Source organism: Solanum stenotomum, chromosome 10 (genome assembly GCF_019186545.1).
Source record: "Solanum stenotomum isolate F172 chromosome 10, ASM1918654v1, whole genome shotgun sequence".
Classification (NCBI taxonomy): domain Eukaryota; kingdom Viridiplantae; phylum Streptophyta; class Magnoliopsida; order Solanales; family Solanaceae; genus Solanum; species Solanum stenotomum.
This window is the reverse complement of record NC_064291.1, coordinates 30414701-30440039: the sequence shown is the minus strand read 5'-3', so window position 1 is coordinate 30440039 and position 25339 is coordinate 30414701. Positions and strand designations below refer to the sequence as shown.

At 36.4% G+C, this 25339-nt stretch overlaps 3 protein-coding genes across 4 annotated transcripts; 1 reads left to right on the top strand and 2 right to left on the bottom strand.

Moving 5' to 3' along the window:
• Positions 1–9600: 9600 nt before the first annotated feature.
• On the bottom strand, positions 9601–10556 carry LOC125842892 (uncharacterized). Its single transcript, XM_049522174.1, has 2 exons — positions 10368–10556; positions 9601–10275 (listed from the first exon to the last, which is right to left on the bottom strand). Exons 1-2 carry the CDS (start codon positions 10554–10556, stop codon positions 9601–9603), a joined length of 864 nt encoding a protein of 287 aa, XP_049378131.1.
• A 2276-nt stretch (positions 10557–12832) lies between these two features.
• Positions 12833–14143, bottom strand: LOC125842891 (uncharacterized). The gene is made up of 4 exons (XM_049522172.1): positions 13990–14143; positions 13407–13567; positions 13092–13271; positions 12833–12964 (listed from the first exon to the last, which is right to left on the bottom strand). The coding sequence occupies exons 1-4, from the start codon at positions 14141–14143 to the stop codon at positions 12833–12835; spliced, it is 627 nt and encodes a 208-aa protein (XP_049378129.1).
• A 4669-nt stretch (positions 14144–18812) lies between these two features.
• On the top strand, positions 18813–21637 carry LOC125878512 (putative clathrin assembly protein At2g25430). Of its 2 annotated transcripts, none has more exons than XM_049559791.1 (2): positions 18813–19016; positions 19462–21637. In XM_049559791.1, the coding sequence occupies exon 2, from the start codon at positions 19468–19470 to the stop codon at positions 21385–21387; it is 1920 nt and encodes a 639-aa protein (XP_049415748.1). In that variant the 5' UTR covers positions 18813–19016; positions 19462–19467; the 3' UTR covers positions 21388–21637. The 2 variants fall into 2 exon arrangements, with proteins under 2 accessions (XP_049415748.1, XP_049415747.1); XM_049559790.1 differs by having other exon boundaries at positions 19448–21637.
• Positions 21638–25339: the final 3702 nt, after the last annotated feature.

The window sequence follows — 25339 nt, the reverse complement described above, 5'->3', positions numbered from 1 at the left end:
ACTTATTTCCCTTTTTACTGCGCCTCAGTTACCAGTAAACCATGGCCTCTACCCTCCTTCTTCTTTTCCGCCGGATCTTGCTTTCCTTTTTACTGGGCTGTTGTGCATGAACCACCCGTAAATCATCTCCTCCATCCCTTTCAAGCGGGTGAAAATAGAAGTGTGACATTAGAAAATCAAGGGCAGATGAATTAGTATGAACAAATATTATATCCTTGATATTGTATAACTTACTACAAATTAAAAAATACCGTAAACTGAAAGTTATGAAATAAAATAAAGAAATGAATTCTTTTTTAATGTTCTCCAACGTAATTGTCAGATAACATCACCAAAAATTAAATATCAAGAGGTTACAACCGTGAGAGTAATGTTGCTATTGTGATCAAAACAAGTTTTCTTATATATATATATATATATATAGTTATTGATGAACTTTATTTCTGGACGTATCACTTCAGGAGCTAAATGGGCCAGCCATATTGTTCCTAACTTTCAATGATAAAAAAAGAGAGTAAATTTTAGATTTAGCAAACATAAAAATCATATTTTATACAATTAAATGAAACTGTGGTTATAACATTTAATTTGAATTAATAATTTCCTATTTTATACAATTTTTCTTAAAAAATAATATGTCTCAAGGCTATACCGGGTGTCATTGTTGTTGAACGGGAGTTAACTAGCTAGCTCTTTAACTGTCACATGTCATTTTTTTCATACATTCAAATGTCAAATTCGAATCTTAATTAATCCATAAAAGAAAGTATTATTTTTCTTTTATGGTTGGAAAAAATATGTGATTGACTGCTTTGATATATATGGTTGGTGCTCCAATATTGACGTTGAATTGTAACCAGATAATGTGGGAGGGTTTCCTTCTCACAAGTCTTACTTGGACTACAAATGATAGAATAAATACATTTCCATTCCAGAAAGTAAAGAGATGAAAAGGTTGGTGTGTAGTGTGACATGCCAGCTTATCAGTAGGGACCCATTTAATTGTCTAACTAATTGACTCATGTCCAAAAAAACTTTTCCCTAAACAGTCATTCTCTTTCCTTATATTTTTATTACTAGTTACTCACTATGACCCTATTTACTTGTTTATTTTTTATTTGGTATATCTTTAATAATAAATAATAATTAATATAGAGAGTTTATCATTTTATTTCTACTGATTGATAGAATTTCAAAATCAATTTACTCATTAAAGAGGTTCTACTTTTTTCAAAAACATTAATTCTAAATAAATTGAGGGTATAATAAGTAAAAAATATTATTTTTTCTTAATTTATCAAAAGTGACAAGTAAAAAGTCAAAATTGAACAAGTAAAAAGGGACAGAGGGAGTATAAAAAGTCTTGTGATGTGCCCGGGCCCAATATTTGTTCATAAATTTACTTTTAACATTTTTAATAAACGGTTTTAAATTATTTTAATAAGTGTAAAATAAATACTTGTTAAATACCTCCTTCCGTCCCATATTTGATGGACACTTTCTATTTTACACGGTTATTAAAAAATCATTACTATTTTTTCCTTTATTCATATTAATTAGCCTCTTGAAAAGAGAAATTTTGGATCTTCAAAATTTGTTGAAACTTCCAAAGTCATATTAATTGTAGGGGTAAAATGGGAAAATTAATTAACTCTATCCTAATTTAGTAAGTTCTCAAGTAATATGGGACAAATATTTTTAGTAAGATGTTCATTTAATATGAGATAGAGGTAGTAAATGATATTGATTAAATGATTTTACGTTTTTACTGTCTAGGTAGTAAATCATCTCATTCTTTTTTCTCCCAAATCTAATATGAAGAGGCTATTGGGATGTCCATGATCAAAATATTGTTTTCATCAATCATTCAATTTATACTCAAAGTACTTATAAAATCTACACGATATTAGCTAGATTCAAAGTAATAAAGTTAAAGCTAAAAAAATATGAATTTAAAACTAAAAAAACACTGCTAAAGCGGGTCCCCAAGTTCAAAAAAAACACTAATTAAATTAAAATAGAACAATAGATATAAATTTTCTTACTTTTTTCGAAAATGTTTTGCTGAAGTAGGCACATCAACAAAGACATTCTTGCTTCAGCTACACTCCCTCTTTAATATATATATATATATATATATATATATATAAACTGATTTTACCCTTTAAAATCTACTCATTCACTTAAATCCCCCAAAAGCTCCCAAGTCTTCTTCTCCAAATTCTTTTCAAGGATTCAAGGGGAAAGCTAGGGTTCTTCAAGCATCAAGCTTCCTTCTCAGAATCCAAAACATAGATCAATCAATGTATGTCAGGAATTCATCAATGGATAATCCTTTTTCATCCATTGAGTCCCAAGAAATTCTCAAATTCTACTTTAAGGCCTTACCCAAATTATAGGGTTTTGTATGATTTTTCGTAGGTTCAATTGTTTATAATTCAGTTCACTATATTTGATCTTATTATGCATGATTTGATTGAAATTACATGTTTTCAAGATGTTCCATATTAACACTTGCTATATGTCTATTTTATGATCGTTAATTGGAGCTTTGAAATTATGCATGTCTAGAAAATTGTAGTGACCATGATTCTAGGGTAATTTCGAATAAAGCATATCATGTTTTCATGAAATAAGGTTGCTTCCGATTGAAGTACTCTTACTATGAAAGATTTCCATGATTTATCCACTTCCGATTGAAGTATTGTTTTGTTAAAAAAATATTATCATGAATTAGATGCTTTCGGTTAAGTGTCTTCTATACATCGATTATGTTATGAAATCATGGTATTTTAAAGGAGCTATTCTTATGTTTTATGAATATTTATGATTGAGTTTGTGATACTAGATTCTCATCATTTCACAGATTAAGATATGCATATGAATCAAGTCTTTATGATTTCTATTGAGATTTTACTTAGCACCGAGTGGATTTTGGTGATGTGCAAAGTCTTTGAACTACGTATCCCCGTAAGATGTCCTTATTAGACAAATTAGCTAGTTGATCTGCCTAAGCTTAAGAATATGGTCTTTTCCTTGGCAAATAGGACAATATTTTTTCGATATGAGAGCAAGACGTTGAATTTCATGTTATAACCCACATAGCCTATGTCAGTTAACAGTAAACATCCCACAAAAGATATGATTTTTTTCATTTAGCTTATGTTATATACATATGCCATGACTCCTATATTGCATTGACCTTTTTATGATTTACGAACTAAAGCTTATCTCATTGATATGTCTTATTGATCATGCATTATAATGTTTTGAACTTACCATGTTATCATATTTATACTCATGCATCTTTCCTCATACTCAGTTCATTTCAAGTACTGACGCATATATCTCTTATGCCTATATTATTTCAAAATATAAGGTCTGACATTCCCCATCCAACTGTGGCTAATGGATTGATTCCGCTTTACTTAGCTTGTGGTGATTGCTCATTGTTCGAGGCATGATCACACGTTATGAGTTCCTAGTCTATTTCAATCATTTCAGTTTTCACACTTATTTCGTGAGCTAGGGCTTGTCCTAGTCACACCTATGATATAGAGGCTTGTCGTCAGAGTTAGTATGTTTCCACAAATGAGATTGTTGTACTCTATTTTTGGTATCTCTTACGATGTTGACATTGAGACTTATATCTCACTTTTATGCATTATTCTCTTATATTGTTTATCTTAGTATCATGCTTATGTCAAGTGGCTTATTTAAGGTATTTCAGGATCGTATTCCTCATGTCACATCTAGGTATAGTTTGGGTCGTGAAAAACTTGATATTCAGAGCATCGAGTTTATAAAGGTTCTAGGAGTCTAACAAACCACATTTCGTAGAGTTTTATTCAAGAGTGTGAAGCGCATCATATTTATGAATAAGAGGCTACGAGATGTTTCTTAAACTGTAATTCTTTCATTACTCTGAAGTCGTGTGATAGAGTTGAATTCTATTAAGATTTTCCTCCTACCTCTTGTTCTATGGATTTTCAGAATATGCCTCCACGAATAGCTCCATTGAGAAGGAATGTCAATGATAATGTATAACCCAAATTTCCTCAAGCTCCGATTGATCCTTTGATTAAGAAAGTGTCCCATGCGGAGTTTAGGGCTGCTTTCCAAGTGTCTTCCCAAGCCATGACCGCTTAAGTGAATAGTAAATTTGTGATTCCTATGAGCCCAAGTGTAGGTACAGTAGCAACAAGGGTAAATGACTTCATGAGGATGAATCCTCTGGAATTTCATGGTTTGAAAGTGGATGAGGATCCACAATAGTTCATTAAGAGAACCCATAAGATTGTGGACATCATGGGCATGACTCCGATTGAAAAGACGGATTTGGATGCTTACCAATCAAAAGGGGTTGCCCAAGTTTGGTATGATCAATGGAAGGAAGAAAGGGAATTGGATGTGGGTCCTTTGGATTGGGGCAAATTAAAGAGGCATTTCTTGATCGATTCTTTCCTATTGAGATGAGAGAGGCTAATGTGCAAGAGTTCCTAAAATTAAGGCAAGTAAATATGATTATGAAGGAGTACTCTTTTAAGTTCACTCAATTTTTATAGTACACTCTGACAATGGTTGCTGACTCTTGGGCACGAATGAGTAAATTTGTTTGGGGAGTGTCCGAAATGGTAGTCAAAGAATGGCAAACCACTATGTTGATCAAAGAGATGAACATATCAAGATTGATGAGTGATGCCCAACAAATCTAGGAGGAAAAGCTTAAGGAGAAGGCTAGAAGTCTAAGAGGGAAAGAACGAATGGTGGTGATTTTTCTCACTCTAGGACCGGTGGACATGGACATTCTCGATTTTGGAAAAAGGTTATCCGATTAGAATTATTAAAGTACCCAAGTTCAAAAGTTCAACAAGTACACGGTGCCTACCCCAAAGACTCAAGGTGGTGCTCCTGGTTGTCAGAATTTCCACGCATGTAGGAGGTGTGGGAAGAACCATCCAGGAGAGCGCTTAGGCGATTCGCGTGCATGTGCATGCTTTGGTTGTGGTAAGATTGGTCACAAATTTAGAGATTTCCCTTCCCATGCTATCAAGGGTAAGAATGGTCCTTAGGCTCTACCTAGTGCTTCTTCTAGTTCTAGTGGAGTCCTCATCAGAACAGATTCTATGCTTTTCAGACTCAATAGGATCATGAGGGTTATCCTGATGTGGTAACATGTATGTTGTAATTTTTTTTATTTGATGGATATGAAATGCTTGATCCCAGTGCTACAATGTCCTTTGTGACTCCTTATGTGGCCATGAAGTTTGATGTCGATCCCAAAATTCTTTCGAAACCATTTTCAGTCTCTACACATATTGGTGACTCCATTATTGCTAGATGGGTCTATAAAAATTACCCAGTTTGAGTTTCTCATAGAATCACTCTAGTTGATCTTGTAGAGTTAGACAAAATAGATTTTGATGTCACTATTGGAATGAATTGGCTTCATTCTTGTTATGCTTCCATAGATTGTCGAACCTAATTGGTTATGTTTCATGTTCTAAATAAACCTATCTTAGAATGGAGGGGTGAAAATTCAGTGCCAATAGGTCGATTTATCATCATGTCCGGATTAGGGATACAGACTCTGAAACTTCTACTCTTGATTCAGTTCCAGTTGTTAATGAGTTTCTGGAAGTATTTTTTGATATCTTCCTGGTGTTTTTCCCGAAAGGGAAATAGATTTTGAAATTGACTTTGTTCCTGATATGTGGCCTATCTCTATTCCTCCTTACCGTATGACTCTGGCATACCTTAAGGAGTTAAGGGATTAGTTGAAAGATTTGTTGGATACGGGTTTTAATAGACCAAATATCTCACCATGGGATGCTCTAGTTTTATTTATTCGAAAGAAAGAGGGTTCACTTCATATATGTATTGATTACCGACAATTGAACAAGGTCATGATAAAGAATAAGTATCTTATTCCAAGGATAGATGACTTGTTTGATCAACTCCAAGGTGCTAGTTTCTTCTCAAAGAATGATCTTTAATCAGGGAATCATCAGTTAAGGATATTTGAAAATGACTTTTTAAACTAGGTATGGTCACTATAAGTTCTTGGTGATGTCATTTGGTTTAACTAATGCCTCGTTAGCTTTCATGGACCTTATAAATAGAGTGTTCAAGCAATACCTTGATATGTTCGTGATTATATTTATTGATGATATTTTGATATACTCACAGAGTGAGGATGAACATGTTGATCACCTAAGGATCGTGTTGCAAATCCTCATGGATCACCAGTTATTTGTTAAGTTTAGCATATGTGAGTTTAGGTTGAGGTCCGCTGCTTTCCTTGGTCATATTGTTACTGATGAAGGTATTAAGGTTGATCCTAAGAAGACTGATGTAGTTAAGAACTGGCTTAGACAACTTTCCTAGTCAGATATTTAGGGTTTCTTAGGTTTGGCCGATTATTATAAGAGGTTTATGGAAGAATTTTTCTTTATTGCTTCGACTTTGACTACACTGACTTTCATACCAAGTATCCCCATATATTTCCCCCTGATTTAGTTTTAGCTTGAGGTATTACTCCCTCATGTTTTCTATTTTGAATTCATGTGTTTTAGTTATTCTCATGTTTCCATATGCATGCATGCTCATGAAACTTAATTTTGGAGTTTATGTTTTAGCTTGGGGTCGATTACTCCTTGGTTTGTGCACTTTAATGTGATTTGGATTCACGTTGGGTCGTTAAATCTCTTTCCCTACTCTATTCACGCTAGCTTGAGTTTTATTCGAGGACAAATTTTCCCAAGGAGAAGATATTGTAACACCTTGAAAATTGGTAAGTGAGTTGGAAAGGAAAATGTTGCAGAAAATGTGTTGGTGATAGTTTGAACGAGTCCACCTATGAACCATATATGGTCCTACATTCCATAGATGGTGATCGTGGAAAGGAGTCCTGGAAATTGGATTTTTCAAGTTTCTGGACTTTTCCCATGGACCAACAAGACGGTCTGTGGTTGGACCTACGACATATATGAAGTAGTCGTAGGGTGTTCTCTAACTTGGTGGAATTTTGAGTGTGCTACGGAAGCTATCTACGGATCGTAAAAATTCCTACGGGCCATAAGAAGGCAATCGTAGGATTGGGTTGAGTTTTGGAAAGTATCAGGTCTTAAATTTTTTACATGTGAGTGAACAAGACAAGTCGTAGGGTGTTCTAGGGGCATATGAGGGTTTCGTAGGGGTATTCCGCACTTAGTAAAATTTTGGTCTTGAACTTAGGATCTACAAATTGGACCTACAAGCCGTAAATAGGACTACGATCCATAAGAAGGTCTCGTCTAAGTGACTCAGGATTTTAGGTCCCAAGTACAGGTTCTATGGTTGACCAGGACGGCTTGTACGGTCCAAACCATAGACCTGTCTAGTAGTTTTTAATTAAGGGTGTTTTGGTCTTTTTCTACCCAACTAACCCCTAAGCTACATTATTTTGGCCCTATAACTACCCTTATAACCGTTTCTACCCTTCAAACTAAGCCTAATTCTCTCATTCACTCAAAATCTCCCAAATTTCTCAAGTTTTCTTCTCCAATTTTCTCTCAAGATCTCTCAAATCAAGGGTTAGGATTTCATCAAGCTTCAATGTTCTCCTCTCCATTTCTAGGGTTTTATTTACCCAATGTATGTTGGAATTCATCAATGGATTCATTTCATCTATTGGATCCCAAAAGAAACTCAAAATCTCCAATTCAATTTCACCCAATCATCTAGGGTTTCATGCAATGATTCCTATTTATTATGATTCAATTGTTTATATTCAATCTTATTATGCATGATTTGATCAATTACATGATTTTCAATTGATTTCGTATGGACCCATGCATATGCCTATGCTTATGTTACGAACCTGAATTATGTATTATGCGTATGAAATTATGAACTGCGATCATGAATTTGATTAAGGATTTATGCATGTTTTATGAAAATAATAATTTATGACTAAAGGATGTTTTTAAGATAAAGTGTCAATGATCTGTGAAAGGTTTTCTCACATATGAATAAAATCATGATTTAGATGCTTAATTAGAAAAGTAAGTGTCTATTATGAAGAAGTTTATGAGATCGTGATTTGAAAGGAGCTACTCTAATATGAATTTATGATTGGATTGATAGTATTAATTATGTCTTTCTAAGTATTTTGATATGAATATGATTATGTCTTTTCCATTGGGATTTACTTAGTACCGAGAGGACTTGAGATGGAGGCTCTCCCATTATAGAGGCCAGGTTTATAGGAGCAATCTCTTTGTCATAAACTACGTGCCTCCGTAGGATTGTCTTAAATGACCTAACTAGTGGATCCATTTTAGCAAAGAATGAATGTGACAAAGTTCTACCTTGGTAAGTAGATTTCCCTTTTCAGTGTGAGAGTCATATCAAATTTCGTGTTATTGCTCACATGGTCTTATTATCGGTTAGCGGTAAATATCCCACAAATGAACTATTTTTCTTCAAATGTTTTATGAAAGTATTCCTTATATTTTTAAGTATGCATTGACCTTTGTTGCACCCAAATTGCACACGCAAGTGTACATGGTCGTTCAAGTATTAAAGTGGCCCTTCTAAAGAGTCGGGTATCGTACCCACACAGACTTACGATTAGAATAACTTGATTGTTCCAATACTTTTAGCTAAACACAAGTGTTATCAATATTTCAAGAGTTATTTATTCTATAATCTAAAAGTTAACAAAAACGAAACAAGCGTGATTCAATTTCAAGGGTTTCAAACAATGATTGGGTAAAGTCCAGGGCTGCATCTCTTATACGGATTCATGCAATTTATATAAATTAAATGGGTGTTTATCAACTATCAAATCAATGATCACAGGTCTAAATGTATGATCATGGTCTCCCGACCTCTAATCGTCTACGATAAACGACAACCTAACTACATCGTTGAGCGGGATAGGTTGGACCAAGTACCGAGCATTACGATTTCTTCCTGTATAGTGATCAAGCATGGTTTCTAGGTATATCCCTATCCTAGATACAAATTAACCTTAATTATTCAGAGAAAATCATGCTCCCTATGCCCCACGTTTTATCCTCTTATTCCTCTCCCGAGTTCAATTTGGACAATGTGTTTATTTCAATGGTGATCAGGCACGAAATACGAAAAATAAGAACATAAGAAAGATTCATATGATAATCAATATTAACCCAGTGAAAACTCAATAGATTACAATCATCATGTAACCATAGCGCTAGAACTAAGGTATTTAGCTACTAATAACAATAATTTCGATCAAGCAATGTTTAATTATCATAAAGAGATCGAAAGTAAAAGAGTTTAGGAAAGAACCCTAAAAAATGATGAAATAGCTCTCCCAGTCGTTGTTCTTCAAAACCCAAAAAAATAATGTTTTAACAAAATAAAATATCAACTTATTTATACTAAAGTCGAAACGTCCAAGTATGGCACACAAGGGCGTGACGCAGAGGGGTCTATAAACTTCCACTCGAACACTTTTGCTCTTCTCTGCAACGCGGCTGCTACACAAACCACTCTAGCTATTACAAGGGGTCACGGGTTGCCTCCCGTGTAGCGCTTGATTTAACGTCGCGGCATGACCTATCTTATGACTTATTCATCATTCAATGTGAGCGCTTCAAGCTCACGATCAACATCATTTCCAAAGTAGTGCTTTACTCGCTGCCCATTCACAAGGAAAGTAGAGATTTTATCCTTGTTCCTTAGCTCCACCGCACCATGTTGGGTCATCCTCACAACTTCAAACGGATCACTCCACTTAGATCGAAGCTTTCCGGGGAACAACTTCAATCGTGAGTTAAATAGCAGCACTAATTGACCAGGCTCAAAGGTGCGTGACACAATATGCTTGTCATGCCAGCTTTTGGTCTTCTCTTTATAAAGCTTAGCATTCTCATAGGCGTGAACCCTGAACTCTTCTAACTTATGCAACTGCGTTATCCTTTTCTTTCCAGCTAACTCAGCATCCAGATTCAACTTTTTGATCTCCCAGTATGCCTTATGCTCCAATTCAGCTAGGAGGTAACATATTTTTCCAAACACCATTCGATAAGGAGAAGTCCCTATCGGTGTCTTGTATACAGTCCGGTATGCCCACAAAGCATCATCTAACTTATCAGCCCAATCTTTCCTTTGGGCATTCACAGTCTTTTGGAGAATCTGCTGCACTTCTCTATTATACACTTCTACCTGCCCACTAGTCTGGGATGATACGCTACAGATACTTTGTGTCTTACCCCATATTTGGCCAACAAATTTCACACTGAACTATTAATAAAGTGTGTACCTCCATCACTGATCATGGACCTTGGAGTTCCAAACCTGGTGAAGATGTGCTTTTTAATGAACTTCACTACCACCTTTGCATCATTAGATGGTAATGCAACTGCCTCTACCAACTTGGACACGTAGTCCATTGCCACTAAGATGTATTGATATCCACGGGACGATGGGAATGGTCTCATGAAGTCTATCCCCCAGACATCAAAGATCTCAACTTCAAGTATGTTTCTCAATGGTATCTCATGCCTTCTAGAAATGGTGCCCATCATTTGACACTGATCATAGCCCTCCAAGACCATATCATCATCTTTAAGCAGAGTAGGCCAAAAGAAACCAGATTGCAATACCTTATGTGCAGTGTGTTAGCCCCCGCGGTGTCCACCATATGGCAAAGACTGACAACTCTTCAACACTTGTACTGCCTCTTGTTTAGCTACACACTTTCGTACCATCTGATCAGGTCCCTGCTTGAATAAGAAGGGTTCATCCCATATGTAGGAGCATGTATCATACTTCAGCCTCTGCTTTTGATGTGTTGAGCCCCCGGGTGGAAATAAACCACTTACCAAAAAATTTACAATGTGAGCATACCAAGGCACTTGAGCAAGGTCCAAGGCAAGCAATTGCTCATCAGGAAACTCTTCGTGAATCTACCCTTCATTCTTCACATGAGATGAGTCCTCCAATCTAGACAGATGATCAGCTATCTGGTTTTCAGTTCCCTTCATATCTTTAATCTCCAGATCAAACTCTTGCAAGAGAAATATCAACCTAATCAGCCTCGGCTTGGCATCCTTCTTGTTAAAAAAATACATGATTGCAACATAATCAATGTAAACTACAACCTTGGTTCCTACCAAGTATGACCTGAACTTATCAAATGCAAACACTAATGCCAGTATCTCTTTCTCAGTGACAGTATAATTTGATTGGGCTGCATCAAGTGTCTTGCTAGCATAGTAGATGGAATGAAACACCTTATCTTTTCGCTGCCCAAGCACTGCCCCAACCGCTATGTCACTGGCATCACACATAAGCTCGAATGGAAGCTCCCAGTTAGGAGCAATCAGAATAGGAGTTTCTATCAACTTCTTCTTCAACAGCTCAAATGCCTGCAAACACTTTTCATCAAATACAAACTTCACCTTTTTTTCTAACAGGCTGCACATGGGTTTTGCAGTCTTTGAACCTTGATGAATCTCCTGTGAAACCCAATATGTCCTAGAAAACTTCTAACTCCCTTTACTGTGATGGATGGTGACAACTTCTCAATATCCTCCACTTTGGCTTTGTCAACTTCCAACCCATTCTTGGAGATTTTGTGCCCCAACACAATCCTCTCTCAAACTAAGAAGTGACAATTCTCCCAGTTCAACACAGGATTTGTTTCTTCACACCTAGCAAGAACCCTGTCAAGATTAATCAAACAAAGGTCAAACGACTTACCAACCATCGAGAAGTCATCCATGAACACCTCAACAAAATCCTCTACCATATCATGGAATATTGCCATCATGCATCTCTGAAATGTCACCGATGCATTGCATAATCCGAAGGGCATGCGTTTGAATGCATAAGTGCCATACGGACAAGTGAATGTAGTTTTCTCCTGGTCCTCTGGTGCAATAACAATCTGATTATAACCTGAGTAGCCATCTAGGAAGCAGTAGTATTCTTGCCTCGCCTATCTATCCAACATCTGATCAATAAAAGACACTATGTAATGGTCCTTTCTAGTGGCATCATTCAACTTCATGTAATCCATGCAGATGCGCCACTTAGTTACTGTCCTTGTGGGGATCAATTCATTATTCTCATTGGTTACCACCGTCATTCCTCCCTTCTTGGGCACACACTGTACTGGACTCACCCATTTACTATTTGATATGGGGTACACAATCCCTGCATCTAACCACTTGATCACCTCTTTTCTCACCACATCCTTCATCACTACATTTAGCCTCCCTTGATGTTGTGCACTCGGCTTATGCCCTTCTTCCATGTAAATTTTAAGCATGCACAACGTGGGATTGATTCCATGGATGTCAGACATTTGCCAACCCAAGGCTGCTTTTCTCTTCCTCAATATGATTAATGTTGCCTCCACCTAGGAATTAGATAATGTTGCAGACAAAATAACTGGTAAGGTATTATCTTCACCCAAGAATGCATACCTAAGGTAGGCTGGCAATGCTTTTAACTGCAGCTGGGGTGCTTCTTCAATGGAGGGCTTGGGTGGAAGACCCAACACCCTATTTAAAGGCTCCCATTGATCTCTTGATGTACCTACCAGTGCCACATCAACAAATTGCACCATTTCCTGTGCCTCAGCATCCCCATAGATATCATCTCTTATTAGCACTCGCTCTAACAGGTCCTTGGACACAATATATCTAGCCTCTACCTCAAGATCTATAATAGTTATTGCAGACAACTCTTCATATACAGCTGGGAGCTTCAATGCCTTGTACACATCAAACACCTCCACTTTATCATGTGCCCGCATAGTGAGTTGCCCAACTGCTACATCTATCATAGCACGTCATGTAGCCAAGAAAGGTCTTCCCAAGATGAATGGGACCTCAGGATCTGGCTCAAAATTCAGCATTACAAAGTCTACTGGAATATCAGCGATCCCACTTGCACTAAGACATCCTCTACAACACCCTAAGGCCTAGCAACAGATCTATCATCCAATTTTAAGATAATGGTAGTAGGTTTAGGACTACCCAACCCCAGATTTTTATACAACGAAGTTGGCATCAAATTTATACTAGTTCCTAGATCCACAATCCTCGCACATGAATGTTCTGCCCTATAGTGTTCTGAAGCATAAAACTACCCAAATCTTTCAGTTTGGTGGGCAACTTATTTTGGATTCGGGAGCTGCACTCTTCAGTAAGTGCTACAGTCTCATATTCAGTGAGCCTCATTTTGTTTGCCACAATCTCCTTCACATATTTAGCATACCTGGATATACCCTGCAAAACATCTATCAATGGCATGTTAATATGAACTTGTTTCAAAAGAGAGAGAAACTTACCAAAACATTCATCCTCCTTCTGTTTCTTGAACTTTTGTGGGAATGGAGGAGGTGGTTTCACTATTGGTTTCACTCTTTCTTCTTGTGCAACAAGCTCACTCTCCTTGGGTGCACTCTCTTTACTCACAGATTCAGTGTTTCTTTTCTTTGGAACTAACTCCTCCAACTGCAACCCACTGTGTGTACCTACCGCATTTACCTGCTTGGGATTTGGATCAGTGTCTCCCGGCAAACCTTCTTGCAGTCATGAGTTCTGGGCACTAGCAAACTGCCTGAATTATTTCTCTGGATTCTGTGTAGCTAGCAGCTAACTGGGCTTGATCAGCCATAATCTTATTCAGCATCTCCTTCATGCTCATATTATTAGACTGCTTATTTGGCTGCTCCCGTGGGGCCTGTTGTTGATGCCCATGTGCATTTCCCTGGGGTCTATATTAGTTTTGGCCTTGGGCCTGATTCTGATTACCTCCCCATGAGAAATTTGGATGGTTACGCCAACTAGGATTGTAAGAATTTCCATAGTTTTACTGGTCTCCTCCTCGTTGTGCATTCCCTACAAAATTCATAGAATCCGAGTTTGCACCACACACCTCTGCACGATGATCATCATCTCCGCATATTAAACACCATGTTGGTGGTTGTTGGAATACATTCACCTGAGCGCTCTGTTGTCCCAATGATAGATTGATGAAGTGAGTGTTCATCATGTTCTACATCGTAGCAATCTGTGTAGTTAAGGCAGTCACTGCATCTACTTCTAACATACATGCAGTTTTCTGTATCACAAGTTTCGCTCCTCCTCCGTTCCATTTAGGGTTACCCTGTTATATCTTGTTCAGCAAGGTGAATAGCTCAGCATAAGTCTTCTCCAAATCCTGACCACCTGCAGCTGAATCAAGTAAAATTTTGGTGTTAGGCTCCAATCCTTCAATGAAGGTATGGACCAACACCTCGTTAGCCTGATGATGATGTGGACATCTCATCAACATCGATTTAAACCTATCCTAAGCTTGGTACAAGTTCTCTTCTTCTTTCTGTCTGAAACTCAAGATGTTGCTCCTTAACTTAGCTATTTTCCCATATGGGAAATATCTGTTAAGGAACTTTTGTGCAAGATCATCCCAAGAGGTAATAGAGTTAGCGGGCTCAAAATTTAGCCATCTTTTTGCTTCCCCGAGCAGAGAAAAGGAGAATAGAGTGAGCCTCACATAATCCACATTCACTCGAGCTAGAGTGTAAGTATCACTGATCTCAAGGAAATTCTGTATATGGACTGTTGGATCCTCGTGCGACAGACCAGTGAACTGTCCATTAGTGTGCAATAGTTACACCATACTCTGCTTCAGTTCAAACCTTTCACCAGCCTCGGGTTTCTAAATGCATGAAGTCACATTGGTGGTACGTGGTATTGCCACGTCTCTTACTTTCATATCAGCCATTACAACAGGTTCCTCTTGCTCAACTCTTGCTACTGGAGATGTTGGTTCACTAGCAACAAGAGGGACTGGGTAAGTGAGTCTTCTCTGCCTTCTCCGGTAGTGAATAAATCTTTCCAGTTCAGCTAGAGGCTCTATCAATCCTTGATCGTCGTCCAGTTTGGACTTTCAACACAACCTGCAAAATGAATTACTAAGATCAAGTTGTCAACACTTGCTTTTTAACTTCAGAAATCAGAAAAATCAAATACTTCATAATTCAAAGTCCCCGACAGCGACGCCAAAAACTTACTGCGCCCAAATAACACACGCAAGTGTACGTGGTCATTCAAGTATTAAAGTGGCTCTTTTAAAGAGTCAGGTATCGTACCCACAGAGACTTACGATTAGAATAACTTGATTGTTCCAATACTTTAAGCTAAACACAAGTGTTATCAATATTTCTAGAGTGATTTATTCTATAATCTAAAAGTTAACCAAAACTAAACAAGTGCGATTCAATTTCAAGGGTTTCAAACAATGATTGGGTAAAGTCAAGGGTTGTAGCTCTTGTTAGGATTCATGCAATTTATATTATTTAAATGGGTGTTTATCAACTATCGAATCAATGATCACAGGGTTAAATGTATGATCATGGTCTCTCGACCTCTAATCGCATACGATAAATGACAACCTAACTACATCATTGAGCAAGGATTGGTTGGACCAAGTGCCGAGCATTATGATTTCTTCCTGTATAGTGACCAAGCATGGTTTCTAGGTATATATCTATCCTAGATACAAATTAACCCTAATTATTCAGAGAAAATCATGCTCCTTATGCCCCACGTTCTATCCTGTTATTCCTCTCTTGAGTTCAATCCGGACAATGTATTTATTTCAATGGTGATCAGGCACGAAATACAAAAAATAAGAACCTAAGAAAGATTCATATGATAATCAATATTAACCCAATGAAAACTCAATAGATTACAATCATCATGTAGCCACAGCCCTAAAACTAAGGTATTTAGCTACTCATAACAATAATTTTGATCAAGCAATGTTTAATTATCATAAAGAGATCGAAAGTAAAAGAGTTTAGGAAAGAACCCTAAAAAATGATGAAATAGCTCTCCAAGTCATCGTTCTTCAAAACCCCAAAAAAGAATGTTTTAATAAAATAAAATATAAACCTATTTATACTAAAGTCGAAACGGCCAACTATGGCACACAGGGGCACAACGTAGAGGGGTCTTTAAACTTCCACTTAAACATTTTTGCTCTTCTCCGCGACGCGGCTGCTACACGGACCACTCTGGTTCAAATGATGAATCTCGCACAAAATCAACATTTCCTCTCCGCGACACGGAGAGGACACGGAGAGTTCTGTCCCAAATTTTAATTTGCACCCAGGAATGACATTCCTCCCCGCGACGCAGAGATGATACATATGTAACTTGTTCATTTTCTTATTCTTCTTTCTTGCTTCTTTTCACTTGTGTCCCCTTGTGATTCCCGATGCCCATTTCAGTGCTTTTTTATCCATTTAACCTTACCTACACAACTGATCATGTTGGTTAGCTCATATACAACCAAAAGACTCGATAAGACTATAAACAAACACAAATTGATTTCAAACTTGGCTTAAATACGGACATCATTAGATTTATAGGCATATAAATACGCCTAAGATCAACCTTGATTATGATTCATGGTTTCTTTTAAAGGCTCTTACTGTGTTTTACTTGGTCATGTTTATCATGTTTAAAGTTCTTTAGATTATCATGCATATGCCTATATTTTTATGCATTTCCCCATACTTAGTACATTTAATGTACTAATGTATACTTCTACCTATATTGTCTTATAATATAGGGTACGGCGCTCCTCCCCTTGGATGTGCTTACATCGAAATTGTTCATCTTGATCATTTGGATTAGTGAGTCCTTATGGTTCGAGGGCAACACCATAGACACCTGATTGCTTTTATTTCCTTTCTAATTTCAGTACGTGGTGTATGAGTTACATCCCAACCACTCTTACGATGTTAGAAAGACTTGTGTTAGACCTAGTAGCTTATCGCGTATCTCTTATGTACTATGTTGGTATAGTTTATGTCATTTTATGATGTGAGACTTATCTTGATTATATCTCTTAAATTGTATTTCATTATCTCATGCTTATGTCAAGTGGGTTGTTTAGGATCTTTCAGGGTCTTATTCTTCATGTCACGTCTAGGATGTACTTTGGGTTGTGACATGATAGCTTGATCTAATGTCAATCCTTGGAAAAGTTCTAGTATCATGAAGCTAATCGAACAAGCCATCGTTTCTAGAAATGAGATACTTATTCTTGATTGTGTCTTAGCGCAGCTGGCGGTAATGAATACACATTTTGTGAGAACTATCATTTTTACGCATGAAGAGAACTAGAGCACCTCATGGAGAGATCAGTTAGGTATCTAAAACAAAGTCTATTCCGAAATAAATTTCCCTTTAAGAAAAGACACCAGGAAGATCTTTGGAAAACACTTTTGGAAATTCATTTACCACTAAAACTGATTGAAAGGTTGGGGTTTCGGACGTGTAATTCTTAACTCAGACTAAATGATAAATACAACCCTTAGATATCATATTTCTAGCCTTAAGGTAAGAGAAAACCCGACCTATAGACATTGATGTACTACACTTTCACTATATGAATGGTTCATTAGGAAACTAGAATGTAAAGATATGGCACATGGGTCTAACTCAACCCCAAAAGCTAGCTCATGAGGGGAGGTTTGTCCAAGTCTATATAAGGAGACCAAATTCTCATCCCTCTACCGATGTGGGACATCTTAATACTCCCCCGCACTCCAAACCTCAACTGGAGCATGAACACTTCTAAATGGAGGCCCATCATCAGTGAACAACAAATTGGGATGAGTTTGGCTCTGATACCATGTAAAGATATGGCACCTGGACCTAACTCAACCCCAAAAGCTAGCTCATGAGGGGAGGTTTGTCCAAGTCTATATAAGGAGACTAAATTCTCATCCCTATATCGGTGTGGGACATCTTAACATAAAATTTAACGAATTTGGTTCTATAATCGACTGAGGCATAACAAGAGTGTAACTAGTTTATGCCAAGAATTATATTAAAATTTAGCATGTCCAACTCCATTAGAGCAAATGTGGTGACTTTTTGAAAACTGACACTCGGAAATTTTTGTATACCTGTTTATCTGAGAATGACTCACCAACATGAGTAGAGACTAAGAAGGGCTCTGGTAAGATGTCGGGACTGACATAGAAATTTATTGCAATATAAAGAGTCACAAAGGAAAGTGTGACTTCTGGATCTAGTACTGTATAAACAACAAGTTGAAAGACACATAACATACCAGTTACTACAGCATTAGGGGAATCTTCTCGATCCCGACGGTTCTACAAAGCATCAAACCTATTCTAGAAAGACCGCCACCTGCACTAGATGAGGCACCCTACCGAGTCGAGTGACCTGCTGGAGCTGCTGAAGGGTTGTTATGAGGCTTCTGACGAACATCCTTGCCCCTTAGTGAGGCCACTAGGCACTCCCTCAATCTGTGACTTGGCCACAATCGAAACAACTACCACCGCCAGTCATACACTCCCTCAAGTGGTTCTTACCACACTTCCTACAAACTAGAAAAGTGTGAGCACTAGCGACACTACCATGAGACTTGGAGCATGTTGCACTAGTGAAATTAGTCAAGTTGAGGAATTTTGCTACTTTTTAGAAATTGAGAGTGTAAATCATATTTTTAAAATTTTTTAATTTAAATCCAATTCAAATGCAAATTCAATTTCAATTTCAATAATTCTAAAATAAATAATATTTAATTAGCAACGTTCAAACGTGAATTAAATATGAAAATACTAAAGCATGATAATGGGGGTGTTAAGACATTACCTTTAACTCTAAAATAAACAACACTTGTCCATTTTGTGTTGATCGCATATTATATGTGCACCACACTGTCTTTCTTTCGAACAACTTATTATGTTGCTCCGACACTCTTTCCTCTACGATTCTGATCCAACGGTCCATATTGTCCTCCAGTTTTATAGATCTACTTTCCTTTTCTCCACTCTCTCTTTAATAAAACTATATTCCCATTTTCTCCCTCTCCTCTTGCATCAAATCTAGAGAGAAAAATTCAGGCCACCATTTGTCGGCAATCCATTTTCTCTTCTCTTATTGTGTTTTGTCCAATCTTCCGACCTTGTTTTCTTGCTTCTGGTGTGTATCTACTTCAACCCATTTTTTTAAAATTATTTTTACGGCTGATTTTCTAGTTGTTGCATCTTTTGTTCTGGGTGAAGTTTAAGAATTTTTGAATTTAATGGAGAAAATATAAAAACTTATACTTTCAAGTCTTCGCTAGATATTTTGTGTTCCGGTGTAATTTTTGGTATTTGAATTTAATGGAGCAAATATAGAAACTTGTATAGTATTTTCAAGTCAACAGATATGAATTTTTTTCTTGGGTTTCCTGAATTGTGTGAAATATGGACTCCAAATAATAATAGAGTATTCTTATTGTCAGAATTCAACCCAATGATATTGGGATTTAGATCGATATAGTTACGTAGTTGTTGTTTCTTTAGTTTTGTAGTTGTTCGTGTATTATGATTTGAAGTTGTAACCTTTGAATTTTTGGTCTTAAAAAGAAAAATCTGAAAAGGGTATCATGGCGCCGAGCACGATTCGGAAGGCGATTGGGGCGGTGAAGGACCAGACGAGCATAGGGATTGCGAAAGTAGGGAGTAATATGGCACCGGAGCTGGAAGTTGCTATTGTTAAGGCGACAAGCCATGATGATGACCCTGCAAGCGAGAAGTATATCCGGGAGATTCTTCACTTGACTTCTTCTTCACGTGGCTATGTCACTGCTTGTGTTTCATCTATTTCTAAAAGGTTAGGTAAAACCAGGGATTGGATCGTTGCCATAAAGTGTTTGATGCTCATTCACCGTCTTCTCAATGATGGTGATCCTGTTTTTCACCAAGAAATTATGTATGCCACCAGGAGAGGCACTAGACTTCTTAATTTGTCTGATTTTCGCGATGAGGCTCATTCTAATTCATGGGATCATTCGGCCTTTGTTAGAACTTATGCTTTGTATTTAGATCAAAGATTGGAGATGATGGTTTTTGAGAGGAAGCAAAATGGGGGTGGTGGAGAGATTGAGAGATATGGGTCTAGAGAAGAAAGATGGAGATCTCCACCTGCCTCTAACAACAGAGGCTATGATTATGGTGAGTTCGGAGATGAGCCTGATTATGGAATGAGGAAGTCCAGATCATCTGGGGATGTGAGGGAGTCAACAGTACAGGATCAGAAAGATGTGACCCCATTGCGGCAGATGGAACCCGAGAGGATCTTTGGGAAGATGAGTCATTTGCAGAGGTTGTTGGATCGGTTTTTGTCTTGTCGACCAACTGGATTAGCGAAAAATGAAAGAATGGTGTTGGTTACTTTGTATCCTATGGTGAAAGAAAGTTTTCAGCTTTATGCTGATATATGTGAGGTTTTAGCTATTTTGTTGGATAAATTCTTTGACATGGAGTATGAGGATTGTGTTAAGGCCTTTGATGCATATGCTAGCGCATCAAAGCAGATCGATGAGATGGTGGGATTCTATAACTGGTGCAAGGATATTGGTATTGCTAGGTCGTCCGAGTATCCAGAAGTTCAGAGGATAACAAGCAAGCTATTGGATACACTAGAAGAGTTTGTGAGGGATAGGGCTAAGGCAACAAAAAGTCCCGAGAGGAAAGTTGAGGCTCTGCCAGCTCCACCAGAAGAACCAGCACCAGATATGAATGAGATTAAAGCATTGCCTCCACCAGAGGATTATACTCCACCACCACCACCTGAACCAGAGTCTCCTAAGCCAGCGGCGGTGGTTCAGGAGACTGGGGATTTGATGGATTTAAGGGAGGAAGGTGTTACTGCCGATGATCAAGGAAACAAATTTGCGTTGGCATTGTTTGCAGGGCCTGGAACAAACAATGGATCATGGGAAGCATTCTCCTCAAATGGGGGACCTGAGGTGACCTCTGCTTGGCAGAATCCAGCGGCTGAGAGTGGTAAGGCTGATTGGGAGTTGGCTTTGGTTGAGACAGCTAGTCATCTGTCTCAGCAGAAGGCAGCAATGGGTGGTGGACTTGATCCGCTGCTGTTGAATGGCATGTATGATCAAGGGATGGTTAGGCAACATGTTGCCACTGCCCAGTCAAGTGGTGGTAGTGCGAGCAGTGTGGCATTACCTGGGCTAGGGAAGAGTTCAACACCGGTTTTAGCACTCCCTGCACCCGATGGAACAGTCCAGACAGTTGGACTGGATCCATTTGCTGCATCTTTGACTGTCCCACCTCCGTCGTATGTACAAATGGCGGATTTGGAGAAGAAACAGCAATTACTTGTACAGGAGCAAATTGTATGGCAGCAATACGCTAGAAATGGGATGCAAGGACAGACGAGTTTGTCCAAGATCAGCAGCGGCGGATACTATGGTACACAACCAGCTGGGATGCCTTATGGCATGCCACCAGTAAATGGCGTTGGAGTGCCACCTGCTGGAGGGTACTACTACACTCCTTACTGATTTTACCAAGTATACATCACTTTTTCTATTTCATTGTTATGTTCTTTATCTAGTGCTTTAATTTTTTTCCACTGTATTCTATTGATTATGGATATATCTTCAATTTGTGCATTGTTAGTGAGGGTACGTAGTAGTCGATGAGAAGAAGAGAAAATTGGCTGAAGAGAATAGATGCTATGTATTCTTATGTTGGGTGCTCTGTAATCCTAGTAGAATGACTCTTCTGTTTTGTAATATTTGTATTTTCCTTAGTTTTTTTTTTTGTGATGATCCTTTCTATAGGCGAAACTACAGTATAAACTACGAGATTAACTAGTATCCACCGTCACTGTATATGACTATTTTATACCTTCTTCTTTAACCGGCTGTTTCCAGTTTGCATTTAATTTTCCGTGTCTTCGGTCTCTCTCCCTTTCTGCAGATCTCCATTTTTATCTCCTTCAGCATTTTCTCAACACATTTAGTTTTCTTATTACTGCATCCAATTCCTTCTGCATTTTTCTTTGAAATTTTTGGCTTTTCAACCTCCTGCAAATATTATTGTTGGATTTAACTTAAGAACATAAATGTAGCTTGTAAGTTCAAAAATATTATTCTTTACTAATGTATTGAACTTGTCCAATTTATTGACAAAACGTTCTAAAAATATTCTCAACAGAATTATCATTGTCACCACATGCACAAAATAAATAAAATCTGAATTAATTAATTAATATATGGAATCACTTATTAAGACATTATTCACAATGAATTTAACAAGTATGAATGTACGAGTGGCTTTTTTTTTATTTATTCAATTTGTTGGTATATCATATTTTTGTAAATTAAATAAAGTTTATTTTGCAGATCTTTAAAATCTGAAATAAAAAATAGACTATTGAGTAAAAAATTACAATATAGAATTATACGTTGATGCTTGCCTCAAATTTGACCATGAAGACGAGCAATGAATCCTTCCTAATTTTGGTTAGCCATTTCATATATTTGTGTAGAAAATAATTAGACTCCAAATTGCATTATAATATTATTTTCTTATTTGTTTTTAAATATTAGAAGATGGAAATAATTGAAAATCTTACCAACTATAAGCATTAAGAATCCCAGACTGGCAGTGGAGACTATACGTCATTATAAATTACTATTCTTTGTTTTGTTATATAAAAATTAGTTACGATGTGTTTAGTAGGAAGGAATTTTTTTTTTTTTTGAAAGATGGTTTTTAGAAAAATAAGTGGATTTTTTAGAGTCAGTTTGGATTGATTTGATTTAGGTGTATTAAGTTAAAATAATTTTTAGGCAGTTTCGTATTCTAATGATCTCGTCTTATCTGATGATTAGGATTTGCTTTCCCTATTTGAAAAAAAGGAGATTTGTGTCACTCTCACTATACTTCACACATAAAATTATACAACTTTTAAGGGCTCAAATAGATTGATTTGAGAACTTGTTTCAGGGTTGCGCCGTCCGCTTGCCTAGGAAATGAGTTGTGTAGCGGTTACCTTAGGATTAGGGAGGGAATAGCCTTTAGTCTACTAGCAGCAATTTCATAGCTACCTGAAAACACAACTTCTTTTATTCTTAAGCATTCTGCCTATTTCTTAATGTTAGCTCAGACATTAGGCAATAGAACGAAGTTAGTTCCTAATTCCCACAGTTTTTGCAGTGCTTCTTCTACGCAACTCGAAAAAAAGCTCCTTCTTTCCTCGTCCGAGAGACTTTTTCTTTAGAATTACTTAACAGAAAGAGGAAATGTGTTGTTCGGAAGAGAATACAGAGAATCCGCGAGGAGCTAGAAGAAGACCGTTGCTATCTGGCTATCTCGAAATTCAATGTATGAATAAAGGGGCTTTTAAGTGCTTCCCTCGTCTTAGAGCTGCGTATTCAATTCGCATAAAAAAAAGTAAGAAGGATTTGCTGCCGATAATTTTTGAAGTACTTTTTTAGTGTATGGATAAATTTAAAAAGTTATTTATAAGTACTTGATTTTAAACTAAACTAATAAAAATAAGCCAAAATTCATAAGTTATGATTTCTAACTTATGACTTTTGACTAATTCTAATTTATGGGTTTTGACTTATAAATCAAAAACTAAAAGTCAATTCAAACAAATTTGACTTATTTTATGTGTTTGGTAGGTTAGCAAAAAATTTATTCTAATAATATTTATATAATTTCGATAAATACCATAAAAAGCGAGGGTGGGGAGGTAGGGGTATGAAGTGGTGGTAATGAGGCAATGGAGGGGGGGGGGGGGGGGGATGAGAGATGAAGTATATTGGAGGGTGAAAAAGATGTTTAATTTGAAAAGTCATTTTACTCATTTTTAAGAAGCTTATTTTTCAAAATAATTTAGTCAGTTGAACGTGAGAAAATTGAAATATATTTTCTTTCTACTGAACACATGCCCCCTTAATTTTGCCTCATTGTTTACCCAAAAAAAAAAAAAAACTTTAACAAAATTTGGGTAAAATCCTACCTAAAATGTGAGAAAATAATAAAAATATCCCTTATACTTGGGGATAGATTCGAAAGTGTCCCTTAAGTATATTTTTGAGCAGTTTTGATATACTATTTGCTAAAAATGAGTCTTTTTATTCTCATATATGTTGGATATTGTTTGTTTGGAGACGGCGGACACAATCAACTTCTCACAACTTGAATTTTATTATATCAAAGTAAGAATCTGCTTCGGTCTTACAATTTTGATCACACTTATTGCTTGTTTCAGCAACACTTTTTACTTGAGCACTCACACTTGTTTGCTCTCTTGCTTTATTACTTACTTGGTTGCTTAGTTTGTTTCTTGCTTGGTTGCTTACAACTCAAATGGACCACCTCTATTTATAGAAGATGATGGAACAATCTAGCTAAGCATATTTTTCTACTCTATTCTAGAATATTCCTCCAACTACTTAATTCTAGAACTACCCTATCTAAAACATTTCTAGAGATCTTCCTTCAATTCTCTATAACTCCGGAATATTCTAGATTTTCCTTGACTTATCATAAGTAAATAATTAAGTTGGTGCTGAATTCTTAACAATACATTTAACAAAAAGAAAAAACTCTACCTACTAAACTTAACAGAACTTGAAAAAAAAAACAGAAAAAACATATGTAAACCTATTTATCAGAAATGTAAAATAATTACATATTCAGTTACTTATTCTTTATTATTACTAATGTAGTATTTTTGTTTGATTAATTTATGGATGTCTTTCATTTTCTTTTTAACATAATATTAATTTGTTCATATCATCACATATTATTAAGTAAATAAATATGATTTTCAAATTATTTTTGTAATAATTTCTATGAATATTATTATCAACACATTAAATATACTAACTAAATTACAATATCTTTAGTAAATAAAAACTCTTAAAAGAAGACAGAAAAAAAAATAGAGTTACTTATTATGGAGCAATCTTTCTAAAATGTTTTGGATGGGAAATTTTTTGATAGGGTCGAAAGATTTGTTGAAAATTGAAAATAATGGCATGCTGAATTTTTTTTAACAAAATTATACACAGGATTCACTTGTTGATATTTCAATTATTTCATAAAAGAATTGATTTCAAGTATATTATGATTGATATCTTAAAATTTTGTTTCCAACAACAGCGAAGAGAGCAAATTATACGCCTACTCTTCATTTTAATTTTAATTTTAATTTTTACTTAGAGGTAATAGTGAATAAAATAAATAAAAGGCAGAAATTAATACAACATGTTTACAAAATTAATTAAATTAAATAGCATTAGTAGGGGAAAATAAGTTTTTAAGTATACATTTTTGCATCAGTGTTATGTTAAAGGAATTGTAACAAAGAAACTAAAATAACCAAAATAAGTGTGGGATCATATGTTAGATGGGAGATAAATGTTATGATATATCTTTTGAAATAACTATAATGTTAAAGGAATTGTAACAAAGAAACTAAAATAACCA

What these genes read in the sequence shown, in the direction of transcription:
- LOC125878512 (XM_049559791.1), top strand. Translation starts at nt 19,468, where the DNA reads ATGGCGCCGAGCACGATTCGGAAGGCGATTGGGGCGGTGAAGGACCAG.
- LOC125842891 (XM_049522172.1), bottom strand. Translation starts at nt 14,143, where the DNA reads ATGGAACGGAGGAGGAGCGAAACTTGTGATACAGAAAACTGCATGTAT. An exon ending in TGGGACAACAGAGCGCTCAG is followed by an intron (nt 13,568 to 13,989) that starts GTGAATGTATTC and finishes GACTGCAAGAAG; the next exon opens with GTTTGCCGGGAGACACTGAT. An exon ending in TTGTTGCACAAGAAGAAAGA is followed by an intron (nt 13,272 to 13,406) that starts GTGAAACCAATA and finishes GATGTTTTGCAG; the next exon opens with GGTATATCCAGGTATGCTAA.
- LOC125842892 (XM_049522174.1), bottom strand. Translation starts at nt 10,556, where the DNA reads ATGGGCACCATTTCTAGAAGGCATGAGATACCATTGAGAAACATACTT. An exon ending in TACCATCTAATGATGCAAAG is followed by an intron (nt 10,276 to 10,367) that starts GTGGTAGTGAAG and finishes CTTTATTAATAG; the next exon opens with TTCAGTGTGAAATTTGTTGG.